Consider the following 26,010-nt stretch of genomic DNA (forward strand, 5'->3'; position numbering starts at 1 on the left):
TAATTTAGCAATTTGAAGTCTTTTTTTTCATATATTTGTTTTAAGAAAACTATTATTATAAAACTACTCACAAGCAAATACACCACGCTTTCCATATAATAAGTGATAAAATCATATTGATTTTTATGAAGGAATTTTAGGTGTTCAATGAATCTTTTTCAATCTTTTAGATCTACATGAAACTAATTAATTGTAACATGGTTAATTATAGTTAAAGTTTTTCTTCCCCTCTTCAAGATTGTAATTTGTGATTAATATTTCACAAAAGTTAGAACTTTAGTGATATTATTTATAGATGATTAAAAAACATTAAATGTTTAGGTAAGTTCTATTAGTATAGGTTGATAGGTATTTTTTTTTTTTATGGAAATCATGTTCGAATAAGATAAGATTATTATGAAAAACAAAACCCTCCTACCAAGTGGTTTCATACTTAAAAAATTATTTAACAAAAATTAGTTTAATATAATATCACGAACTCAAAATAATAGAATTATGTATTACACTTATATTTAATATGTTGAAAATAAAATAAAAAATATATGAGCAAAATTATTTGTTAACATAATGTATCTTATTATTAATATAGGTCCAAAATATTTAAATTGATAACCTTTTTTTAATTAAATAGAGGATCTAATAATAAAATTTAATTTAATATTAAATTGTTTGCTATAACATTATTTTTTAAATATATTTAGAGGAAGATATCACAGCTTCAAGTATTTATATAGAAGTGCCAAAAAATTACAAATTAAAAAAAAAACTCATATTATATAGTTACATTTTAGTTTAAGCAAAAAAAAGGAAGGAGAATTAAAAAAAAATTGGAAATTAACTATTTCAAAATAGAAGCACTTTAGATTTGTGATTTTCAGACAAAAATTTACCAGGAAGTGAAGTGTGAATATAAGTTAATATCAGGTAGAAATCATAAAATACGTGAAGAAAAAACTCAAATATATTTTGGGTTGTATATGATGTTTTAACCTTTTATGTAAATTTATTCATGATGTATTGATATTAAAAAAAAATTATATTTCTTTTCTAAAAAAATGATGTTTTAAAGGATCTAATTTAATTTTTTAATAAAATAAATCACTAAACCTTTCTTTTTTGACAAAAAATAATGTCACTAATATATTAAGTATAAAAATTTAAATATTATACTTCGTGCTATGTTTCAATTATAATTAAAGTTTTGTTTAGATAATAGATTATTATATTTGATAAAAATCTTTATTATATATAGAATTCTAATATTACTTAACAAACTATATTACTAACACTATATTCATGGATTGAAAGTTTTATACTGATGAAAACAAGAAAGATAACCAAAACACAAATTCATAATTCTATTATTTTAAAGTTTTGACTTAAAAAATATTATCTCGATCTTTTATATAAATTTCTTCGTAATTCATATATCTCGAATCTTTCCAAATTCTCTCCTAAAAAACCCTCACATATACTAATATATCTAAAATTTATCCTTCATTTGCAAAAATTTACTTCACCAGTGAACAAACTAAATTATAGTTTTATAATAGGAGTTATTATTAGGTATATATACAAATAAGGATAGTTAAAATTGAAGAGCAAGTGTAATGGCGATTGAGGCATAAAAAACAATTTTATAGCATATATATGAGTGGTTCAGTCTACGAGATAGCGGGGGACAGACGATTCTTATTTGATATTGAGTTGCAAATCAAAAAAAGAAGATATAAAGTAAGACACCAAAAATGAATGAGATAAAAACTTGTCAATTCAAGCACAATGGGATTTGGACAAAACATCAATCTCAAAACACCTATATAGCATAATTGCTTATCATAAATCAAAGATTTTTAAAACGGGTCAATCACATGAATATTTTATTGACAAAAGAGGATTCAAATTCCATGAATCTTGTTCTTTTTATAAATAGATGACTTAATTTTTTATTTTTATGCATCATGTACCTGTTTCTTAACAAAAAGAAAAAAGAAAAAACCTTAAAATAAAATGAAATTATGAGAATTTGGAATTGACAATAGAGGATGGGATAGGGTTCATGTGTTTTATGTTATAGAATTTTTTATTATTATTTATGAGAAGTTTTGCTTCCATGTTTCAACTCTGTGGATGAGTTCAGATGTACATGAAGATAAAAACATAGATAAGCAAATGATGCCCAGAGCACATGGACCAATCACAATATGAAGCAAAATGAGGTAACATATTGACCATTTTTTCCATGTGTTCCTGTGTTCAATATTGTTCTTACCGAGAAAGGGGGAATAGGGTGCTGCTTCCAGTCCTTTGCTAAGTGGATCACCATTTTCATAATGAAAATTGGTTCACTGACTTAGGATAGTAATGTCTTAATTTTACTTTCCTTTAATGCATCTTTTTGTGCTCGGTTCAAGTCCTGAATTATCATAAATTCAGAAATACTAATCTATTATTTGACAAAAAAAATATGCAAAAAAGTAAATGGGACAATTGAGTATACATTCATACAAATATTTAGAACCATGACGTACTTAAAATGCATAAAATATTACATTTACTAAAGAAATCCTATTAAATGTGTATTTAATTTCTATTATAAATAAATAAATACATGCAACAAAACGATTATACTTTATTAACCAAACTGCCAAATAGGAGCAGTGGAAGCTTCCAACTAATGTAAGGGGAATTAGTAATAGCAAGACAAATAGCATTGGAAAGTCCATGATTTGAGAGTTAAAAAAAACATCTATACACAGAAACAAACCCTCAAAACAGAAGAAATTATGTTCCAAAGAATACAGAAATATGATATATGATTTCTAGTCCTGTCTGAGAATCAGAAGTATGGTACAATGAGGAGTTTTTATGGTAAACAAGGTGCACTACTTCTGTACCTTGTTTCAAATGGGTGAGTGGTGTAGTGAACAAATTAAATGAATTGAAAGCAAAAATCGATGGTGGGGACAAATATATAACACGCACTTACCCTACTCATCCTCTGCTCTAAGACATGTATCATCATTCTAGCAGATGAAATAGCAAAGCCAGAAAAGTGAGAGAAAGTAGGGAAGGCTGGAGAAAATAGAGAGAATTGTTCTCTGTATTTGGGACCAAATTATGAAGGGTTATTCATTTAGCTTACAGGTCCGAAGATAGGGATGACTGTACTTGACATATTTGATCCAGTAAGACCGATACTTTGTCATGGCAATTTCTAACCACGGCTTCATATTACCATTGTAGTGTACAACTGCTGCATTATCAATCTCTGATCGATCCACACTTGGATTATAACCCAAACCAAGTACATGCCATGATTTATCTAGCGGATGTGTCAACCCATAGAACGTTATTAGTCCTGGAGGTAATGTCCCCAGCTTCCACAGCACCCTGTCTTCATTCTAGAACCAGAGAGAAAAAACGAAAGTCGGTGAAAAATCTTTATTGATATTCTATTTGAGAATAGACAATTTATGTAAAACCAATATTTCGTTCAACTGCTTACCATATTCTGCCACTTGTGATATATACCGGTGATGTCCTTCTTTTTCCACTCCTTCAGATCAAATATGTTCATCCCGTATGCCCAACCACAGGCATTTGGATCAAAATTTCTTGCAATATGCGGATTTGAGAAGTTAAGGTATTTGTCAAATCTGTGAAAGCTCTGACCACACGTTTCAACAGCACCATTTACTTTCCCATTAAGATCCACATCCCATAGTCCAGTCAAATCCTTCTGAACAACAATGTCATCATCAAGAAATAAAATTTTATCCAATTTTGGATAAACCTGAGGAAGATAGAATCTCAGATGGTTGAGCATTGAGAGATATTTTGGATTCCTATACTTAAGATTGGAAGCACCGAAAGAAAGTGTGTTTGGATGGCCTGCTTTGAAATAATACTCTTTCATTGTAGAAGATTCGAGCTGCCGCAAGACTGGGCAGTAGGACGAGTTCAACCACTTAAACTCATCAACATTTTCAACATGGATTGTAGCTTTTCCAGGAGGGTTCAATAGAAACCACATGTTCATGGCACCAAAATTTAGTTTATCAGTAACAATGTGAAAAACATGCTTTGAAGGATCCTGCAATGTCCAAAATATTAAACATAAAGACAATGAGGGCCTGATATATGTTATAGATATATTTCTCCAAATTCTCACTTTGGAGAAATATATGTCAGTCCTAATGTCAAGGCACAATTATTTGCAATATATAATAAAGGAAACAATGCACTTGCACACAAATAGTAGTATTGTTAAAAAGACAGTCCAAGTCACCTTTGCATTCGTAATAGTTGAGTTGACAACAACAGAGGCAGCCAAGACATTGTCTGAAAACAGAGCATAGTGATAAAGACTGGGATTCTCCAAATTCTCACTTTGAGGGAACATTTTCTTTTCAGGAGGAAGGAGGTAGTAATCTATGGTAAGGCGCATGGATAAGCAATGGATTCCGTTTGGTATGGTCTTAGCAGCCAACTGACTGAGAAATGTGCTCTGTTTCTTCAAACTTCTAACTTGATCATCAGCTGTCTGTAGCATTGCTCTTAATTTTCCAGTGACCAATTTGCAGTCATACAATAGCTCCCTTGCTTTTGACAAAATTTGACCCATAGCCTTTATTTTCCCATGTGCACTAGAGATAATTAGACACACAACTAGTTAACTCAGCAAATTCAAAAGAATTAAAATGCTGATAAATGCACTCCTTCTATAAAATTACACAAGGCTTCAAACCTGTGATGTAGATCCGCATCAGAAACTGTGTCACCTAACGCACGTTGACTCTCTTTGAGCCGGAAAATTAGTTCTTGATAAAGTTCGACCTTGTTCTTCATCTTTGCAATGCTTAAATATACCTTTGCCATAATGATCTGGTCTCGCATCAACCGAACGGTAGAATCACCATTTTCATTCTCAATTTCTTTCCTCCAAATGCTGTATTTCCCCAGAACAGCTGACTCAACAGATTTTGAGCGTTCAATAGCTGCGTTTTCAAGTTTTACGGTTACTACATTATCCTCTTTTACCAACTCAGCAGCACGCTTTTCCCGCCTCCTCTCTATTAAATGCTGCAAAAGGAAAATTATAAACATGAAAAAAGTTTATTTAATTGTGTCCTGAATATTTTTTTTCCATACACGCCCAAACAATCTAAGGCCAGTTTCTACTATCTTGTCTACAAAAAGTGCTACTCCAACTTTTTCATCAATGTGAAAGTTGGCGTAGCACCAGTGTTGGGTAAATTAGTTTAGTGAAATGTACAAAAAAGAGAATAAATACAGATATTGTAAAATATTATTTCTAATGTAAGAGAGTACCAAATAATAAAATTCAATGTTTCAATACGATCTGAATAAAATGACATCTTTTGCTACGGAAATTTCAAGCCATTCAAGGTAGAAACCTTGCCAAAAAAAAAGGGAAAATAAGGCAGAGTACATATCCACTGCGCAAACTAACACTAAACTATGGTTTACCCCAACAAAAACTAGTGAAATAGAAGACAAATATCAGAATGATGCTCACCCTTCTGGTTTCACGTGCAGGACTATCAGTCCACAGAGGAAGACCATCTTCATTAAGAAAAAAGAAAATTAGAAAGTAAAGTAAGAAGCAGAATAGAGCATACTAAATAATATAGCTTATGATACCACCTGAAGACCTTCCATCCTTCATCTTTGGCTTTTCTTGTCTAACATGTGTTGGTTGCTTTAGCTGTAACAAAAATAAAAACAAACTTTTAGCATCTACACGGCAAAAACGCCTTCTGTTTTTAAAAACAAAAATTATGATCGAAAGTTCCAGGAAGAAGCACATTGTTCTTCCAAACCTCATGTGTACTGTTTGTAGTTTCTAATCCAACAACTCTCCATGAAGCAGACAAATTCTTTCTGAAATTGTCAAGACTGAAAGGTCCCAAATCATTCGTGCTGGATACAATAACATTAAGGACCTAAAAGATAATATTTATTAGAAAATCATATTCTTACATGAAATAAAAGTGATGAACATGGAAGAATAGCCCAAACTTTATAAGTATTTGCTTGCCTCTTCTGAAAGAAGTGATTTAAGATCCTGTAACGCCTGCCATTCTCTCCATTTGCTAACCTGTAGCAGTCAAACATTTACTTAAAAGGCAGAAGAGAAAAACCTAGAAGCTTTATCAAGTATGTTTTAAAATATAACAATAACACATAAAACAGGCTACCTGTTTACGTGGAACATCCGCAATATAATCTAGATCTGCACAATCCACTGAAAGTATCAGACTAACTTGAACTGATGATTATTTCCATTTAGATAAAAAAATTGAGACATTAATAAGAACTTAAATCACTTTCTACATATTAAATTCAATCAGGCAAATGAAGCATACTACTAAAGTTACTTCTGTTATCCACAAACAATCAATAAAGATATAGTGTATAATATGTTACCAGATACATGACAACTTTTCCTAAGGTCTAAGAGAGGAGAAGACAAATTAATAAAGATTAAACATTACAAAATATCCTTATATTATATTTATGAATTGTTAAAGTTACAAAGTTTTTCAGGGTATTGAGTTCTGTCCACTGTGAGGAGTGCAGACCAAGTAAAGTATAACATAAGTGAGTTATTCAGTTAGATTGTTTTTGTCAACCCATCTGTGATTTATTTCATTTCTTTAGCTTGTCCTCAAGAAGAGAGACTCAGAGGCCTCCCGTCTGGACTAGTGATTCTTCTACTCAGTTTAAAAGGCCCAATTTGGTTTTTAATGACACAGGCAGTTGGGCATTGAACTCAAACACCGTTTGAATTTCGCACAAGTGCAATGTGAGGAAAAGTGTAGACTCAATGAGCTGCATGCAAGCATGGAAGTTGGTCCAAAATGGTCAAAAGACATTCTTAAATACAACAACCAAACTGATATATCCTTTCTTCTCTTCATCCCATTCAATCTGGGACTTTATTTACCAACAAAAGAGAACTGAGGGAAGATAAACCTTTATAAATCTTATCTGAATCTGTATTATTCAGTTTGTTGGGTTGGGTTACAGAATGTGTACCCATACATATACAGAGACATAAACAAAATAAAATATTATCTAAGGAATATCTAAAAGATAAATTAATCATATGTTATCTTAAATAAAAGATAAACTACACATCTATCAAAATCATACTCCCCTTCAAGCTATAGCATATATGCCAGAGCACTCAGCTTGTTACGAAGTTATTCTAGAAGACATTATAGGATGGGAAAGTAATCCTAAGGATAATCTAAGATAACAAACTAAACGAAAAAACAGTTTAAGCTATTCTGTAATAAACTAAAGAAATCTTGTATTCTAACAGTCGCCCTTAAGTTAAAGCTTACAGAGCTTTAAACTCATTACAAATATACCCTTGTTATAGATCGCATATCATAGGCAGTGGCAGATCCTGGGTATGTTTAAGGGGGGCCTTGACTCCACAATTTTGTATGAATATGTACAAATTAGTATATAAATAAAAATATATTTTTAAATTTAGTATATTTTATATATTTGACATCCCAAAAAATTTGTATACTTGTAAAATTAATTTTGACACCCCCAAAATATATTTTGAAGATCCAGAACTGATAATAAGGTCCGCTTGTCAACCAGAGAGACTGTGCAAAGTGGGCCAACACTTTTAGCTGTTGACGCCCTTGATACATTCCATGCATTCAACCCCAAACAGTAGATAAAAACGACAGCCAGCAATGTAAAACAACCAAAGATGTATAAAACATGCAACAAACAACTTCAAAAGGGTTCCTGGGAAGGCCAACATGTAAAATCAATCAAGCGGCATCATGAAGATGGTCAAAGGGAAGAGCACACATTGGCAATACTCCAGGAGAATTTGCATGTTAAGGTGGTCGGACAGTAACACTCCAGCAAACGGCAGCATCTGGAGGACTGGCAGATCACCTTTGGTCAAAGGAAGTTAAAGAAAAAATAAGGGCCACTGCTCACCCTAATGGCTGAAACCCCAGTGAGAAAAGGGCCATTGCACAGAAAAAATGCGGTAGCAAAGCCGATGGCAGAAAGGAGGCCCATATGCTGTAAAGGCTGCTACTAGAGGTGGAAATAAGCCAAAAATTAGACCAGACTTTGGTAGGGCTGGACATGATCATATTAAAAAACAAACTCAACCTGACCTGTTTACGTGTATAGGCGTTTTTTTAAAGCGGGTATGCAATCGTCATCCTTAACAGAAATAAGGTTACCTTAAATAATAATGACATCATTTATTCCTCAAAAACCTCCACCTCTGTACCGTCCATAGTAACCAAATATTTATTGCCGGAACCAAAAGAAATTGTCATCCCTATTGTACACGGTTACTCCTGGGCTGAAACACCTTTTCCAGCAAAGTGGAAGACACCACTTCCTCTTATTGCTTTTTTCTCAAATCCTTCCCTAAGATATATCTCAAACCTTGTGTTTGGATAAGAAATTTCACAATTTTTAAGACATTCAAATACATTGAATTTGAATGGATCTCATTTCAAATTGTTTCATTTTTCAAATGTTCTGTTCGGATAAAACAATTTAAATTTAGTGAATTTTAATTTTCTTGTTTGGATAAAGTATTTCAATTACTACCAAATTCAAAAAACTATTTAAACACAACATAATTGTTAAGAATTAAAAAAAATAATATCAACATTGATAATCTTTTATAATCGAGTTTGATTGATGTTATTTTTTTGGTCAAAGTGCTTCAAGATTTTCTCATTTTATATTTGCCAAAATTTTTCTCAATTTATATTAAACAATATTATTTTCAAGTTATGAAATACTACATTAGGCCAAACCCAAGTAAGATAACACTGGATTGAGCTCATGCAAGATCAGGCTGAGCCAAATCAAGTCAAAGTTAAGCCAAGTCCACCAAGCTAGGCCGAGTTGAGTTTGGACCAAAGTTAATTGAGCTGAGTCAGTCTAGGTCCAAGTTGAGTCAAGTCAAGACATCCCACATTCAATCAAGTCAAGGTGGGTCCACGTTCATCTTAGTCGGGGCTAACCCACGTTTAGCCGAGTTAGGCTAGACCAGATTTGACCTAGTTCTATCAAGACCAAGTTACCAGGTAGGTCCTAGTTTGATCAAGACCAAGTTTGGACTAGCTGGATAAGTACCAAGTCAAGTGGAGCCCAAGTTGAGTAGAGTTGGCCTAGGTCAACTTGAGTCAGTTCGGGTCCAAGTCGAGCCCAAGTGAGGCAAGTCAATTTGGGTCCAAGTTGAGCCAAGCCGGGGCATCCACATTCGATTGAATTAGAGCTGGTCCACTTTCATATGAGTCAGGGTTGACCCACGTTCAGTTGAGTTGGGCTAGGCCCAAGTGGATCCTAGTTTGATCAATACCAGGTTTGGCCTAGCTCGATCAAGACCAAGTCAGGTCGAGCCTAAGTTGAGTTGAGTCGGTCTGGACTGGGTTAAGTCGAGTCAACCCATCCCCAAGTTGAGGCAAGTCATGCCTAGTCGAGTGTGATCGTGTTCAGTTGAATTTGGGCTAGGCCCATGTTGAATCAAGTTTGGACGGTTCCAACTCATGCTAGGTCTACGTCAAGTTAGGCCCTAGGTGGGACTGAGACAAACTAGGTCAGGTTTTAGCCAAGTCGAATTGGGTTGAGAGATCGGATTGGGGCTATGTCAAACTAAGTTGGGTTGATCCCACATTAGGTCAAGTCAAGTCTACGTAGGCCTAGGTTGTGCCGAATCAACCTGGACCAAGGTGGACCCAAACTACGAATGAAATTCTAGAATTTCAAATTCTTTCAAAATTCCTCAATCAAACAACATATTTTGTCATAAAGCATTTTAAATTCTCTAAAAAATGAATTACCTTCTTAAAATGCCATATCTAGACACACTATAAAAAAATGTGCAATGTATAGTAAGAAAATTAGGCAAAAAGTACTTATTTATGAACTTTTTTTCACATCACTAGTGATACTAAATATAACATAAAGCCAAATAAAAGTTCTAGTACAAGAGCCAACACTAAGCATGCACACCTACTAAATTGAAACCTGAACATTACCCCTCTTTGCATGGGATGCACACCTACTAAATTGAAACCTGAACATTACCCCTCTTTGCATGGAATCCCAGATGAGGATCACAAAAATGTGCAATCTTATAAAGTAATCTCAACATAACATTTCATTAAACAAATATTAAGCATCTCCATTTAGTGAGAGGGCATGCCTTTATATTCACACTATCATCGATCACAACTAAAAAATTCAATGACCATCGTGTCAACTATTACTACAGTCCCTAATCTGAAGATGCCCAATCTCAAAATAAAGGAATTTTGGAATAAAGGGGAAGGACAAGAACAAGACACAAACTTCAAGGAACCTTTCAACCACGCTAAAAACACTTAAGTTGTAGACACCAGAGGCACAAATATTATAGTTCACTAGCCCAAGAAAATTTGGATGCCTTTCCACCACCATGAGGCAAAAAGTTAGCAATTCAAAAGCAACAAAAACATAAACCCTTCCATCATCTAAATGCCCACCACAACAATGAATTCAAAACAAGGTGAAGGCTAGGGGATGAAACCCATCCATATCTCCTCCCATGGGTAATAAAATCCTGACCCTTAGATAAAGTATTTATTTATAATAAATGATCACAATTTTTTCTGCCTTTCCACTTTTTCCTTTTCTTTTTTTTATCTCTTATTCCCAACGTTTCAACCACTTTTTCCCTCTACCCTTCACCTACTACCGACCCAACCCATTCACAATTTCCCCATATTGGTTTTGGTCATCGGTGGTGGTTTCTGTTTAGGTTATTGGAGGCGGTTGCAATGGAGACTCGTCATGGTGATTGTTGTTGTTGGAGTTGTGCTACAGATCTCACATCAACTAGAGATATTGTCAAATAACACTATAAAGGTAGAGGTGCATACCTCACTTTACCAAGTCGGTTGTGTGATGTTGAGTTTTATACTTAAACTTCACTTCCATAAGATGGTGTCACGGTCATTCAAAGCCTATTCTAGTCAAGTTTGTCAAGCCTATTGCATCTCATTCACTATCAGGTTCACCTCTAGTCCCACACTCGAAATGTCTAATCCTTGGCATGAGAAGGTGTGTTGAAAATCTCACATCAACAAAAGATATAGCCAACTAAAAATATATAAGTAGATACAAATCTTATCTTGCAAGCTGATTTTATGGCATATCATTGTGGATGCACAACCTCAATTATTTATATGAAGTAAGAGAAACTTGAAGGGATAAACAGGGATAGACAAAAAAATGAAAATAAATAAATCTCAGCCCTCCATCTAAAAAGCCGCACATTTGTCGGTGGTAACAGTTTCTGCTAGTGGGAAACTTGAATGTGCTTCCCCCCACCCTAGAATCCATCTAAAATAAACAACCCCAGTTGTAGCTTCCACACTTTAACAAATCTAGTCTGGTTTTCTGCATTACAGACGTGTTATACCACATGTTACACTTGCAGAAATCCCATTCAAATGTGTATCCAACCAATTCCACTAACAGCATGTCTAAACAAAATGTTAACCGTTGTAGCATCTACACTATTGACAAATTTAACTTTATTTTCTGCGTTACAGACAACCATCCAAACACACGCTCACACTCTGACAAATCCCTCTCTCTTTGACCTTGCCCTTCCAACTTAACACTCCAATCACATACTAAACTTCCGGGAATCCTATCCAAACGCGTGTCCGACCAATTCCATTCACTCCAGTTAAGCATTTAAACCCACCAGTTGTAGCTTCTACACTCTTCACAAATTTAAAATCGTTTTCGGCGCAACAGACGCTTGTCCAAGCATACACTCACTCTCACAAAGCCCTCTCCCTCTCACACTTGCCCTTCCAACTAATCACTCAACATACAACTACCAAAAACACTTCACTTCCCAACTAAAACAACAATTAAACCAAAAACAGTCACAAACACTAAACTAGCCTACAAAACTCACTACACAGATCTTCAAACGCACGAAACAACAATCAACAAAAAAAAAAAAACAGCAACCGAACTAACCAGCAGCGTAGAGTCCCCGAGCGAGGAAGAAAACCACGGGCGCAAGAACGCAGAGGAGAATGAAACCGAGAACGGGGAAGCAGGAGCCCTTGCCCCTGCTCTTGGCGAAGGAAAACCCTCTCCTCGGCGTCATTGCAGATCGGAGAGCGAAAACAAACCTGCAAAGCAAAGAAGGAAGTGAGGAACATCTAGAAAAGCAACATTGAGAGAGAGAGAGAAAAAGAGCGTGAGAAAGAGAAATCGAACTTCGATCTGGTTGGAGAGTGAGCTCGCGAGGGTTCACAGCACAATGCTAGTCGAAATCCATCACGAGAGGGAGAGAGAAGTTGCGTTGGTACTGTGCGCGTGAATCGAAGTTGGGAACCGACACTAACACCAATGTGTGTGTGAGAGTGAGAGTGAGAGTGAGAGAGAGAAAATCAATGCGTTAATGGCGTGTGTGATAGAAAGTTAGAGAGAGAGAGAGAGAGAGAGAGTGAACGGTGACGGTAATTTTCTATCGCTTTCTGTTGTGTTTTCTTTGCGGGGCCATTGTGAATGATATTTATACTATTATTTTTTTAATCTTCGTAGTTGGAGGTTCGCGATCGGATAACGGCGCCGATGGTGGTCAGAACGACGTCGTTGTCGGCAAAAGAGATAAAGAAGAAAAAAATTACAAAAAGACTTCTATTATTAGCTTATTCCGGGTTTTGACAAGGTGGAAGGATTGTTGTAGACGTTTTAAAATAGTAATTTGAAATATTTTTATAAAATAAAAATATTTTGACTCCAATTAGACTTATTTGACATTTTTATTTTTATTTTTCAATTAAAAAAATATATCAAAAAAGTATAACTGATGTTAGTATACGAGTGTTCTCTTCTATAACAGACAAAGATTGATATATAGCCCATTGTGTTTCTCTTAATTATAGCTTTTGTAATAATGGATGAAAACAGGTATTTTAGTTTGTGTAATAAATGTTTAGTTATACAATTAAAATTTATGATAAATAAATAATTTTTAATATATAATTTATTTTTAGATTTATGATCAATGTTTTATATTTTTTTAATTATTGGTAAAATAAAAATATCAAAATCTATTTTAGAATCAAAGGTATAAAATTGTCGGATTCAAAGGGATAAGAAACTGAAAAAGGTCTCAAAATATTAATGATAAATAAATTCTTTAAAATATTTCGTTCAACATGAAATTAAAGGGAAAATGTGAATTTGTTTCCTTTCTTTCACATCAAGCATCTCTCAACAGTGTCTTTTCTTCTCACTTTTTTTTCTTAAATGCTATTGCTTACATTTAAGTAACCATCTTATTACATTTGTTAATCACAACTTTTTTGTATCTATGTCTAACTTTGAAGCTTGTAAATTTCAATTTCAATACACTATATTAAATTGAAAATCAATATACATATTTATAGTTTTCCCTTAATCATTCCATAAATGTAATATTCTACAGTATTATAAAAGTATTATTTTTGTTTATAAATAACTTCTTATAAAAAAAAAATAGGTCTCTTATACATTATTTTTCCTCAGATCATGTCTGCATTGTTTCTAAATTTTGCCTAAATTTGAAAATGTTGGTACAATACATAAGACAAACTTTCAAAAATATTTTTGATAGGTAGAGAATGTGAACATTTTCAAATGATAAAAAAGGTACATGGTGAGAGCAGCAGAATAATTAAAAAGATTTTATATAGTAGCGTGAGAAAAGCAAGGAGGCACGAATACTGTGTTATCGGGTAATAGTTGTTTTCTAGCAAAATTATAAAAATTTGTTATGAAAAAATAATATTTAAAAGTAATCGCATCATAACATTTTTTTTTCAATGAGAAATATGAACATAATAATTATTTCAGTAGGTTAGTTAAAATAGTTAAAAGAATGTATATATAAAAACAATTTAGAAGATTTATGATCTTCATTGTAAGAAAAAAATGCCTGGTTGGTAAACCGAAATATATATGGTAAGTATATTGAGAAAAATTATACGATTATATTAATAATAAATTCAAATTTGTTATAAGTTATCGAATAATTGTGTCACATATAATTTTTGAATGACGCTCTTCAAAAAGAACATGTAATAAATGTTTCAAAACTCTAACAAGACACAAATTTTACTTTAATCTAGCAAATTATCCCATGGAACGAAACTATATTAACTCACATATTTCTATAAAGAGTTTGATATTTGCAAACATTTTATTATTAAAAATTTAAAATGATAGTATAAGGACAACTACTACAAATTTAAAGTGATAGAATAAGGACAACTACATGTACTTTAATTAACAATAAGTTGAATCTAACCATTAATAAAAAAAAAACTGAGTATTATTGTCATGTTTGTTTTATTTTGTTTGGTTTAGCGAACATGCAAAACAGATTTTGCAGTCTGATCAATATATATTGACGGTTTTATCGACTAGCATATCCGTCGATAATAGTTGTAATCTATTTACCGACGGACGTATCTGTCGGTAAATATTTCAATTACTGACAAAAATACATGTCGATAAAGTTTACAGACAAGTTTGTTATCGATGAAATTTTTACCGTAAAAAATTAACAGTTATAGACGGATATTAGTTCTTACAGACGGAACTTGTCATCGGTAATACACGATTTTCTTGTAATAAACACAAGTGTTATAACTTTAATATACATTAGAAGATCCATACTACTAATGGTCTTATTAAACACTTTATAAATAGAAGGTTTTCTATATAAAGCAAATTAACAATTCTATGTGAATGTCAAATTTTTTTTCTGCATGTACTTTTGACTAAATATATCATAAGTGTTATATATAACATCTTATAAGATAATAGGGAGAGTGTTCTTTTATTTTGTAGGATTTGAGTTATGTGATTAATAAAAAAAAACTTAGTGTATGAAAAAGTTAGATTATCAAATTGTCCTTAGTGTTAAATATAGTATAAAATAATAATTAGATAAGTTATAATTAATTTTGAAATTTTTTCTACATAAATTTAAATATTAAAGATAAATATTAATTGAAAAAAGTAAATATTTTAATGTATTTGAACAGAAAAATATATGCTGGAATCGGAGACAGCCAATTAGGATTTGGATACAAAGTTCAAGCATTTGATACCGGATACATAAATAAATTTGGGAATTGGGTAAGTGGACATAAAGACAACAAAGGGGTAGAATAGTAATTTGGTACAATAATCTCATAAATCTCTTGAAACGGCAAGATTGAAAATGTAGTATAACCTCGCAAATCATCGTCTATCAGTCCCTTCCTTTCACTGAAAACGAACAACATTTTATCTACTAAATCATTGTTCTCCATTCTTTGACTACAATAAATTTGTGTATGAGAACACACCCTAAAAATTACTTTGTGTACTCGTTATAGGTGATAAATAAAATATTTTATAATTTATAAAAGAGGATTGAACATATACTAACAATGATGTGATTCTGTACATAAAATGTTTATTTGAATCGTTTAAACTAAAATAATCTAGCCTTCATAAACAATGATAATCTAAATGACTTATAAATTTTATAATAACTAATGTTTAGTTTTGGTAAATCAATATATCTATTAATCCAAACGCACCCTCATTGCAATTTTTTTTCTAACAAATAATTCTTATTTTGCATATCCATTATTATATCGTTGTCTTTGTAATTGTTAAACATTTTTTTTTGTTATGAACAAAAATAATAATTAAAGAATACTTGACACAACTAAAAGTAGTTTTATGAAAAAGAACCCTTGTACCTTTTCATCTTAATGGAAATAAAGAGAATAAGTAACTTAGTGTATTCATTGTAAGCTAGCTATAGCTGTGGATGACAATCGTAATCATTTATTGATTAACCTTTACGTTTGTAAACGAAAACGAAACTTGAACATGACATAGTGTTACGGCGGTTTAGTGTATAAAGTGTTTATCTACTAAATCTATTACACTTCAACCGCTCATTTGCTCTCTTTTACAACTTATTTGGAATAACCTTTTTCGAAACCCATTTTCACCATTAAACTATCAACCCTAAACCATTTACTAACAAAAATATGCAAAATCATTTTTTAAGATCTGTAAAAAAAACCCTTCTAGAACTAATTTACTTCTTTTGATCAGAGCTGTTAAAATATGTTAGAATTTGCGAACCAATCCGCGGCTCACCACGGGTTTGGGCCTGGTTGAGTTGAAACTTTTTTTACAAATTTCAATATAGGTTCATTTTTGACCCAGCTTACCTAGAACCTCACTCATCCGGGTTGAACCTGTGGTGAGCCGGGTTGGCTCACCAACCGACAAATAAATAGTCACACAGTATTTTTTATTAAGTTGAGTTTTGCATTTGGGTCATGTTAGGTTGTTCTTTTTAGCCAACACATAAATAATTTATATTTTTGTGATTTTAGTTTGTATTTGGATTGTATTAAAATTTATTTAGATTTTAATTAGAATTATAATTTAGTTTTGACCGAAAAAAAGTAAAAAAATTGTATTTTTTAATTGAGTGAATCCGTAAGCCAACCCGTTTAACCCACCAACCCGTGGTGGGTCGGGTCGGGTTCGAATTTTTTTGGCTCGCTAATAAGGGAACCAAGTTGGGTTGACTCACTAAGTAATCAACCCGTGGTAGGTCGAGCCAAGTTAAGCCGGATTATCCGTTTTGACAGCTCTACTTTTAACATATAACTTATCTTCATATTATTATTGCACGAAAATGGTAAATGTCAAGAATTAAAATTAATTAAAAACATTTAATCACTATATTTGTAGCTAGAATGAAACTAGCATATTATAGTTGATTTGGCGGGTTTACCATAGTAGTGGAAGAAATGACACAAATATAGTTGATTTGGACTTACTTGTTTTTATATATTTGGTGAGATATGAGAGAATAACTTTAAGAAAAATGATATTTTAATAACTAAAATTTGATAAATTTTATCTTATAACTTGAGATATGATATTTTCTAAGTAATTTTTCATTTTTTTTTATATTTTAAAATGACTTAAAAGATATCCCTTCATGTTATAAAAGAAAATTGTCAAAATTTAGTTGTTAAAATATTATTTTTCTAATATTAAAGGACCTTACATTTTCTTCCAAATCAATCGAAAGACAAGTAGCAAAGGCAACTAATATACCTTTCCACAAAATTAATATAATGCCTTTCATATGTACTTTTGTTCTTCATTCTTAAAATTGGTCAAAAGTATTGAACTCCCACAAATCGGATTTTTCTAGCAAAAATCATCTACCTATTATTTTTACTTCTAACAAATCAGTCATATACACTTATAAACTTTTCACTCATCACTACTCTCTTTTTTACTCATTTTCATTTAGTTCAGACAATAATTTTACTTTTCACTCTAGTTATTTTTCTTTCTTTCATTTTTCACCATCTCACTTTCAATGATTTCATCCCAAAATATTATTTCTAATTCAAAATCATGCACCTTACCTCAAACATATTATTGTTTTCAATCTTTAGAGATTTTGAGCTTCCCCATAATGAAATAATGTTATTTTTCTGGTTAGTATTTATTTATGAGACAAATTAATTATAAATATGTATTTAACCAATTGTTGACACACTTTCAGCGATTCTACTTCTTAAATTGGTTTGACTACCTATCTTAGTACATATCTTGCTTGGGAATGAGGTCATTCATGTTTAATAATTTTTCTAAATATCACAACATTTCTTATTTTTATAAAAGGAAAAAAAAAAAGTTAACCGAATAACTTTTAAAAAGTAACCAGTTTACTTTCTTCCTCTTTCATCCCAAAACTAATATGTGGGATAAAGAATAAATTCTTTAAGTTAAAAAGAATTGAACCAAACACGACTTGGTAAAATTCATACGAACCTAATTAGAAAATTGCACCTAATGAAGAAAAAAAAAATGAGAGTTAAGAAAAGCGATAAAAGAATGAGAGTCACCAAAAATGGACCTAATTAGAAAATGAAGATTAGTAACATTTACTGAAAGATGAATGTGACAGATAACTTTCTTAGGCACTACGAATTAGCACGTCGTTTGAACGCACACACTTATAGTAATGATTCCTTGATTTTCTTCCACCAATATTTCACAACAACTTCTTCATGTCTTTAACTTAATCATGGTGGAAGAATTGGCGTATACGCAGCTAGTTCTTTTGCCCAACGCAACAAGTAGCACACGTGCTGTAGTTCAACAATAAATTGGAATAGTGCTTGCTAACAGTAACACCAAAATTGTATGATGACACCCATAAATTTCTTCTGATATTAATTAATATCTCCCTTTTTCCTTCGATATTCATTGGACCAACTTATTAGGTTGCACTTGGTGGTGGTGGTGGTTTCTTAAGGGCAAAGGATGGTTGTGCATGTCATTATTTTTAATTATTATTATTATTATTATTATTATTATTATGAATAGTTTAGTATGTATTTATTTATCATTTCTCTTACCGGAATATGTTACTTAGTTTTGGGAACACTTATATGGTGTATCTGACAATTTTACATTATTTAGAAATCAAGATCAAATACAGTTTAAATATTTTTTTTTCTACTTTCATCCTATGAGACACCTCGGAAACACGGTGATTGATTCTAATAATGTTATCGGACTTGTGATCGAAACATTAGCGTCCATCCTGGAGCCGAAAACTCTTAGTCCTCGACTATTGAACCTTATTCTAATACATCCAATAGTCCTACATCACTTGAGAGTCGAGGTCAAATGCAGTTTATATATACTTCTTTCATCCTCTGAGACATGTCCTTTTAAAGACAAAACAGTAACAGAACTTCACTCCAAAACGACGATATCTAAATTAATTTTGGAAATATTTTTTTGGAAGACACTCAACACTCTTCTTCTAGATAAAAAAAATTTAAAATTGATTTAGGGTATTCCACAAAACAAAATTCAGAACAATGGCGTGATAACCTTCAACTATGTAAGTAAGAACAAGCCCTAAGGAGTCAGTTTTTGTTGTGCCTCCTATGTAAGCGAAATTCACAAATTTACTAATCTGTGAAAGAATACTCAGAGTGCGGGTTGCAATTACTCCTTACAAATTTTCTTAGGTTGTAGTTCATGATTCACTTGAATTGCTTCAGTTCATGTTGGATTATTAATCAATCATACAACTAAGAATATTAATGAAATTTGGCACTTATAAGTACATTTTCCATTAAGGAAATGGTTTGTCTAATAGGATTATCACTTTGTATCGGATACCACCGAAATTCTTTACAATGGCTAACCCATAGCTCCGTTCTCAAAAGGCTCTGTCTATTTGCTAAAGTTTATGTTCATTAAGTCAATACACGTCCCCCATTTTCTTTGTGTAATCAATTCATTCGTTTCTAAAAGACCTTTACACAGTCACCGCAATCAGAGAAAACTATGCTCAATAGGAAGGACTAAATTTATACTTTTGTTAAGTGTATATAAAGTGTGCATCTATCTTTGACTATAGTTCATTAGTGGAGGAAAAAGCTGCAATTCATCCTTTGGGTAATGCTGCTAGATAAAGTAAAAATGCCACAACACTTCCTGCATCTTTAACATTTGTTGCCATTGAATCACGAAATCCAACGATTTTCACTCACTAATTTGGTATTCTATCTATCTAAATCCATTCCTTTTATCTTGGGAGACAAAAGATTGGGGAAAGAAAGGACTGTGATAATAGGCATTAGAAATCGTCAATCTATCATTTTTTGCAACCAAAGAAACTGGACTTATATGAGTTTCATGTAACATTTAACAGCTAAATATTTCCATAGTACAGACTTTTCAACTCTAAAATAAGCCTAGTGTTTCGAGGCCTGCAAACATAAGCAGCCCAAAACGCGTAACAATGGCGAGATGCTATCCAGTATCCACAATAACCTACAGAATAGCCACATCCAAGTAGTCACCGATCTGCACATTTCGAACTAAGTTAGCAATATAGTTTGTGATGATCAAGCATAAACATAAGAAGAATTTATTTATTTGTACCTCAAAACCTAGTTCAGCTAAAGCCTTGCCATCATCCAATCTTCCATTTCCATAAGATAATGTCTTACCCACCTTCATGAAACGCGATCAAGTAGAGAATACAAAATATGAGAATGATTCAACACGAAAGCTCCAACTCATAATAGCAACAGTAAACATCTTTTTTTGCTGACCATGACAATGGTACTAATTAATCATTGCCGAAAGTAACAAGTAACATTGATGTGAACCCTAAGCACATACAAGGAGGGTAATCCTCTTCCAACATATTTAGTTCTTATCCAAAGAGAAATACCCAAAAGGTCCTCAACAGTTTAGGTCAATAATCTGTACCGATACCATGGTCGTAAAGTAATAACAAGAGTAATAACGACATTCATTTAAAACTACAAGTGCTTGTCTAACATTTGGGATTGAGCCTAAGTCGCCCAAGGTTCGAACTGCTCTTGATATAAAATCGTAACACCCCACTTTAGCTTAATTTGCCTGCTAAATGAGATATTACCAAATTGATATAAAGCATAATCAATTACATAATTATAGAGTATATTTACAATCCTCCATTATCTTATTACAAAAAGCTTAAACATTCTATAAAATATAATCTAGGAGGACAACAAAATATACAGTATACCATTATAGAAAAGTCTCCAACACTAGAAATCACTAGGTCCCCACCCACTCAAGACTTGTTCTTTTGTACTACCTACATCTTAGGTTTCCATTTTTTTTTCAATTAAAAGAGACTAAATTATTAGTTTCCCTTACCTTAAGAAGATTCCAAGCACTGTGTTTCTCTTACACAACTTCAAAATGTATAATTGGTCTAGTTACACAAACAAAAGCCTGATCAACGCACGATTTTATGACCAGTAATAGATAGAAATCCATTTAGAAGGTAGAAAAACTATATGAAACCAAAAGAAACGCACATGCAAGGAAGAAAACAAATTGCTTGAGAAAAAAGGGGCAGAAATTGAACTTACTCAAAAGAACAAATTGATCGGTCCTAATTGTTCCTTAGCCCCTCAATTTCACTGTGGTGCAATTTCATTCTAAGAAAGAGGAGAAATTGGGGTGAAATTTCATAGACAAAGAAGAGGTGGCAAGGTTATGAAGGCATGAGAGAGAATTGGATAACATATAAGAAGAGAAAGAAAGGACTGCCCAGGGGCGGCCACACAAGAGGTTTACAATTCTTTCCAACAGGAATTTTCGTCCTCGAAAATTGGCTCACCAAGAAATGACTAAGATATCATTCTCTTATCATCTTCTTGATCTCTTAAGTGAAATCACTAGATGCAAGATCCCATGCTTGGTAATGATGTTTGAGAAGATGATAAGAGAATTATATCTTCGTCATTTCTTGTTAAGCCCATTTTCGAAGACAAAAATTCTTGTTGTTGTGAAGAATTGTAAAGCCCAAGCGTGGACGGACCCCCTAGGCATTTTTTTCTTTTCTTTTCTTCTCTTCATTTGTTCTCCGATTCTCTCCCATGCCTCCATAGCCATCCCACCTCTTCTTTCTCTCTCAAATTTTACCTCTAATTTCTCATCCTTTTCAAAATCAAATTGCACCACGGTGACATTCAGGAGCTAAGGAACATTCAAGACCGATCAATTTTGTCTTTTGAGTAAGTTCAATTTTTTTCCCTTTTTCATTCAAACAATCTGTTTTCTCCCTTGAATGCGGGTTTCTTTCGGATGCATGAAGTTTTTCTACCTTCTAGATGGATCTCTATCTAATGGTGATTATGAAATCGTGCTCTGATTGTTGATCAAGCTTCTGCATAGAGCAATTATACGTTTTTATTTGTGCAGGAGAAAAACAATGCCAACGATCTTCCTTAAGGTAAGGGAAACTAATCATTTAGTCTCTTTTAATTGATAATCATTTAGTCTCTTTTAAGATGAAGGTGCAAGTAGTAGTAACGTTGGAGACTTTTCTATAAAGTAGGGTGTTACACTTGGTGGAGAATATAAGTGATTGGTTCTGCCCCCTTAATAGCTAACTTTTGGCAGGGGTTCCCCAATAGATAAATCACAATCCCATTTACCAATTGGGATCACATTTTCCCAAAACCAGGCCAACCCCACATAACTATTATTCCATTGTCCAAACATACCTATGAAAAGGGAAGGACTAAACAGGCTACAAGAAAATATGACAATCTCTTTGCATTAAACACTTATAACAGTTGTTAGGATTGTACTGACCAAAGGAAAAACAAAAAATGCACCATTAGAGGGGCTCAAGCTCTGAGGTGAGAGGTGTTCAAAAGAGGATGACTTACAAAATAAAGGCATAAAAATACAGTAAAAACAGAAATATTTACTATTTTGTATATTCATTCTCTAAACATTCTAATCCTAACTATTTTATTCCATCCCTTTAGCATTCATAGTTATCAAGTTGGATGACTGAACTTTCAAAGATTTTTTTTCACGCACGGGTTGCCTGAACTGACCACAATGGGATCTATTTTATTTCATCCCTTTAGTATTCATAGTTTTAAAGTTGGATGACTGGACTTTCGAAGATTTTTTTTCACATGTGAAAAAGCAATGCATGGGTTGCCTGAACTGAACCACAATGGGATCCCTACAGTGCCTATGAAAGCACACAAACAAGCAATAATGAATTTCACAAACTCAATTATTTGATAAGGGTTTTTGTTCACTTTCACTAAGCTTAAAAAAACCCTAAGACAATTGATGAACTGATAGATGTCAGTCCCAAACAGAATGGGATATGATAATGTATAAAAACTGTACTATTGAATATCTGTGAAGTGAGCAAGAAATGTTCTACACTATATGTTATATTTTTCAGAGTCTATGACTCCTCAAGAGAGATAACTCTCCTCAACCTATTCCGTAACAAACTCCCCCCCTACATTCTCTTTGCTCCCCCTTCAAATACCTGAATTCTCACTAATTCCAAATCCCTTGCCACATCACAACCCTCCTAACTAATTATTATTCCCTAGATCCACTTTCGTTCTTCTAGAATAAACCTTCCAGACTTTGGACCTTACACCAACACGGTCGTCTCCACTACACCCTTTTTCCTGCTGTCTCAGCCCATCCTCAAGTGTTCAATCATGAACACATATATTACAACTTGCTTGTGTTAAAATGATATATTAAGTATAGACAACACATTTGCTCTATACTCTATTCCACTGAAGGAGTTATAAAGCTCAGAAACCAACTTTATGACATATTTGGATCTGCATTAACACGCATCAGTAATTCAAGTTTTACAATTTTGTTTTAAGAAAAGTCTACACTCTACAACCACAATATCCGGTTCTCTGGGGCCTCCACAACTGTGACAGCATTTACCAGCAATTTTCCACAGTATAAAAGTGAATGCAGTTTAAAACCTGACAAGGTTTTATGCCTACACTGTCCAAACTCATCAACAAACGCTCATTTGTGCATTATGTAGTTACTTCACAATCAAACTCACACACATTATCCTCAAACTTAGGGGCAAAATAATAGTACATGCATGGAAAAAAAAGAAATAGAACAAAAGAGCAATATGAATAAACCCTAAGCAGATAGAGAATATTGAATTACCTCTTGAACTTTGAACCGGCCGTTTTTATCAGGAAACACGAAGGCGAATGAGAGCTTGGCATTTCTTCTTCTCGCAGCGGGGGCCACTTCTTTAACCTGCGGAGAAAATAGAGTGAGTGAAGCAGAAGCAGAAAGGGGCAAAAATTAGAGAGAGAACAGAGAAAGGGTTTGAATGAGAATGGAAATTGCAATTACAAGATCGGTGAGTTCACGGAGAGTAGCGTCCTTCCAGGTGTAAATCTGGACTTCGTCCTTGGGCTCTTTGCCTCTAACGGCGAAGTCTTCCATCAAGTGGTGACCTCCGATCTTGGTGAACACTCGCAGCAGCAAGGGACATGTCTGAAGGTTGAATTAACGAAAGAAAGTGAGTGAGAGAGAGAGAGAGGGAGAGAGAAAGAGAGAAGAAGAAGAAAGAAGAAAAGGAAAGGATGAAAAAAGAGTACCTTTTCGCGATCGACAGGTTCGAGGCGAGGGCGAGAGGGAGGAGGAGGAGGAGGGCCACGTGGCGGCGGAGGCAACGCTCTTCCACCTTGTCGTTTTCCTCCGTCGCTCATCTCTCTTTCCCTGTTCTTCTGTTACTCTTCTTCTTCTTTTGCTCAATGTCTGTTTCAGAGGGCTTATGCTGCAATGCAAATCCAAATGAAAAATGCAGTATGATTCAAAGACACTCAAGCATTCACTATCCTTCTCTCTTTGGGTTTGGGCCTCGCATTTATATACTTCTTTTTTTCAGCATCTCAATCATTTCTAACTTCACTCCCATGATTTTTAAAATGATTATTTTGTCCTTTATAAAAGTGATTTTTGAATATGTGAACAAGTTTTCCGATATTTTTAGAACATAATTTTCAAAATAGGATTTCTAAAATAATATTTCAAAACAAATTTTATTACCCTCTCCAAATTTTCTGCAAAACTTGGTTGCTAATTTTATTATTGTTTATAAAACCACATTTATATTGATTTATTTTGGTTTGTTGTTCTTGTCGTCGTGTACTTTATGTTTTGACGAAGAATTGTTCAAATCAAGATTTATTTTGCGAATGACTGATTAGTAAATTACATACTCATGTTTAAACGCACCTTGCTGATTAGATGATGACAAAAAAAAAATCAAGTTGAGTGGTTTACATAAGAATTATTGAATGAAATTATAGTGTTAAAGGCTGATTTGGTCTTTAACTGCTTAAAGGTCGATCTGATCTTTAACTACCAAAAGGTTGATCTAGTCTTTAATTGTCAAAAGGCCGATCTAGTTGCTAGACCCAAGGTCGATCTAGTTGTTAAATAAATACTAGTGGGATTGCTAAGACAAGAGTACAAGGTAATAAATGAGGACTTTAATGTACTAATGCATGTAACTGTCCAAGATATGGCAAGAAACGTGAATTAAATAGAGAATTTTGATGAGCATTGAACAGAAAGAGAATCCAAGGGGTCGGAAAGATAGGCATAAAGGAAAAATATCAAGGAAGGAGAAGGACAAGACACTCTGAGTGCTTTACGTGATTGGACTATGAACCTTTTGGCTAAAACAGAAATAAAATGTTCAAACATATAAAATCATCGGTTGAAGTTGAAACCAGGTGTGCCAACTATTCTTTTAAGAAACATTGATCAAGAAAAAAGGTCTTTGTAATCACGTAAGGTTGCAAGTTAATAAGTTAAGCAAAAATGTGATTTATGCTACTCTGATCATAAGAAAAAGCATTAGTCAAAAGATATTTATACCAAGAATGAATTTAATATCTTATGATTCTAGATTTTCTTTTAAATTTTAAAGAAGACAATTTTCAATATCACTGTTTTTTTTTTTGCAATGACAATCAACGATAGTCAAGGACAATATTTTATGAGAATTAAACTTTATATGTCACATCCAGTATAACATGACCAACCGTATGTTGTTGTTTCTAGAGTCATAACAAAAAAATTATTGAAAATCCTAATTCTAGACAAAGATGGAGATGTTAGTACCAACATTAAAAGTATTGAGTATAAAGAAATCTTCCAAACTCTTTAAAAACAAACATGTACAACATTTTGCATTAGATTTAAGGTATACACCTTCTAATTTTAAGTTTTATTTCAATTATAAGATATGTATATCAAAGTTACGTTATAAGTTCTTTAGTGGTTAATTGCAAATGAAAGATGTCGATAAAAGACCTCATTATGAATAAAAGACTTCTTATATCAATATAAACTTGAGGTAATGCAACATTCTTAAGATCTACTTTAACTTACACCAACATTGATATTTGAAACCACTTATGTGTACTCTATTTTGGATATATAGTATCAATGATAACTATATGATTTTTT

The 26,010-nt window shown here is 33.0% G+C and overlaps 2 protein-coding genes across 4 annotated transcripts; both read right to left on the minus strand.

Annotated features, from left to right (window-relative positions):
- Window positions 1–2,693: 2,693 nt before the first annotated feature.
- On the minus strand, window positions 2,694–12,579 carry LOC114167095 (polygalacturonate 4-alpha-galacturonosyltransferase-like). Of its 3 annotated transcripts, none has more exons than XM_028052041.2 (11): window positions 12,319–12,579; window positions 12,073–12,230; window positions 6,225–6,259; window positions 6,065–6,124; window positions 5,847–5,969; window positions 5,671–5,731; window positions 5,543–5,589; window positions 4,751–5,085; window positions 4,292–4,649; window positions 3,509–4,096; window positions 2,694–3,404 (listed from the first exon to the last, which is right to left on the minus strand). In XM_028052041.2, the coding sequence occupies exons 2-11, from the start codon at window positions 12,203–12,205 to the stop codon at window positions 3,129–3,131; spliced, it is 2,016 nt and encodes a 671-aa protein (XP_027907842.1). In that variant the 5' UTR covers window positions 12,206–12,230; window positions 12,319–12,579; the 3' UTR covers window positions 2,694–3,128. The 3 variants fall into 3 exon arrangements, with proteins under 3 accessions (XP_027907842.1, XP_027907841.1, XP_027907843.1); XM_028052040.2 differs by having other exon boundaries at window positions 5,832–5,969; window positions 12,319–12,575; XM_028052042.2 differs by lacking the exons at window positions 5,847–5,969; window positions 12,319–12,579 and having other exon boundaries at window positions 6,007–6,124.
- Window positions 12,580–19,758: 7,179 nt separating this feature from the next.
- On the minus strand, window positions 19,759–24,367 carry SAP18 (SIN3 associated polypeptide P18). The gene is made up of 5 exons (XM_028050307.1): window positions 24,129–24,367; window positions 23,881–24,024; window positions 23,686–23,781; window positions 20,098–20,169; window positions 19,759–20,019 (listed from the first exon to the last, which is right to left on the minus strand). The coding sequence occupies exons 1-5, from the start codon at window positions 24,237–24,239 to the stop codon at window positions 19,987–19,989; spliced, it is 456 nt and encodes a 151-aa protein (XP_027906108.1). The 5' UTR covers window positions 24,240–24,367; the 3' UTR covers window positions 19,759–19,986.
- Window positions 24,368–26,010: the final 1,643 nt, after the last annotated feature.

The sequence above is a fragment of the Vigna unguiculata genome, chromosome 10 (assembly GCF_037176805.1).
Source record: "Vigna unguiculata cultivar grain cowpea cultivar isolate G323 ecotype 2 chromosome 10, ASM3717680v1, whole genome shotgun sequence".
In the NCBI taxonomy this organism is placed as follows: Eukaryota; Viridiplantae; Streptophyta; class Magnoliopsida; order Fabales; family Fabaceae; genus Vigna; species Vigna unguiculata.

Excerpts from the sequence above, each read along its gene's own strand:
- SAP18 (XM_028050307.1), bottom strand. The coding sequence starts at position 24,239 with ATGAGCGACGGAGGAAAACGACAAGGTGGAAGAGCGTTGCCTCCGCCG. Across the intron at positions 24,025-24,128 it reads AACCTGTCGATCGCGAAAAG|ACATGTCCCTTGCTGCTGCG; the intron begins GTACTCTTTTTT and ends TTCAACCTTCAG. Across the intron at positions 20,020-20,097 it reads TAGCTGAACTAGGTTTTGAG|ATCGGTGACTACTTGGATGT; the intron begins GTACAAATAAAT and ends CGAAATGTGCAG.
- LOC114167095 (XM_028052040.2), bottom strand. The coding sequence starts at position 12,205 with ATGACGCCGAGGAGAGGGTTTTCCTTCGCCAAGAGCAGGGGCAAGGGC. Across the intron at positions 6,125-6,224 it reads CGGATGTTCCACGTAAACAG|GTTAGCAAATGGAGAGAATG; the intron begins GTAGCCTGTTTT and ends TGACTGCTACAG. Across the intron at positions 5,970-6,064 it reads AATCACTTCTTTCAGAAGAG|GTCCTTAATGTTATTGTATC; the intron begins GCAAGCAAATAC and ends ATTATCTTTTAG.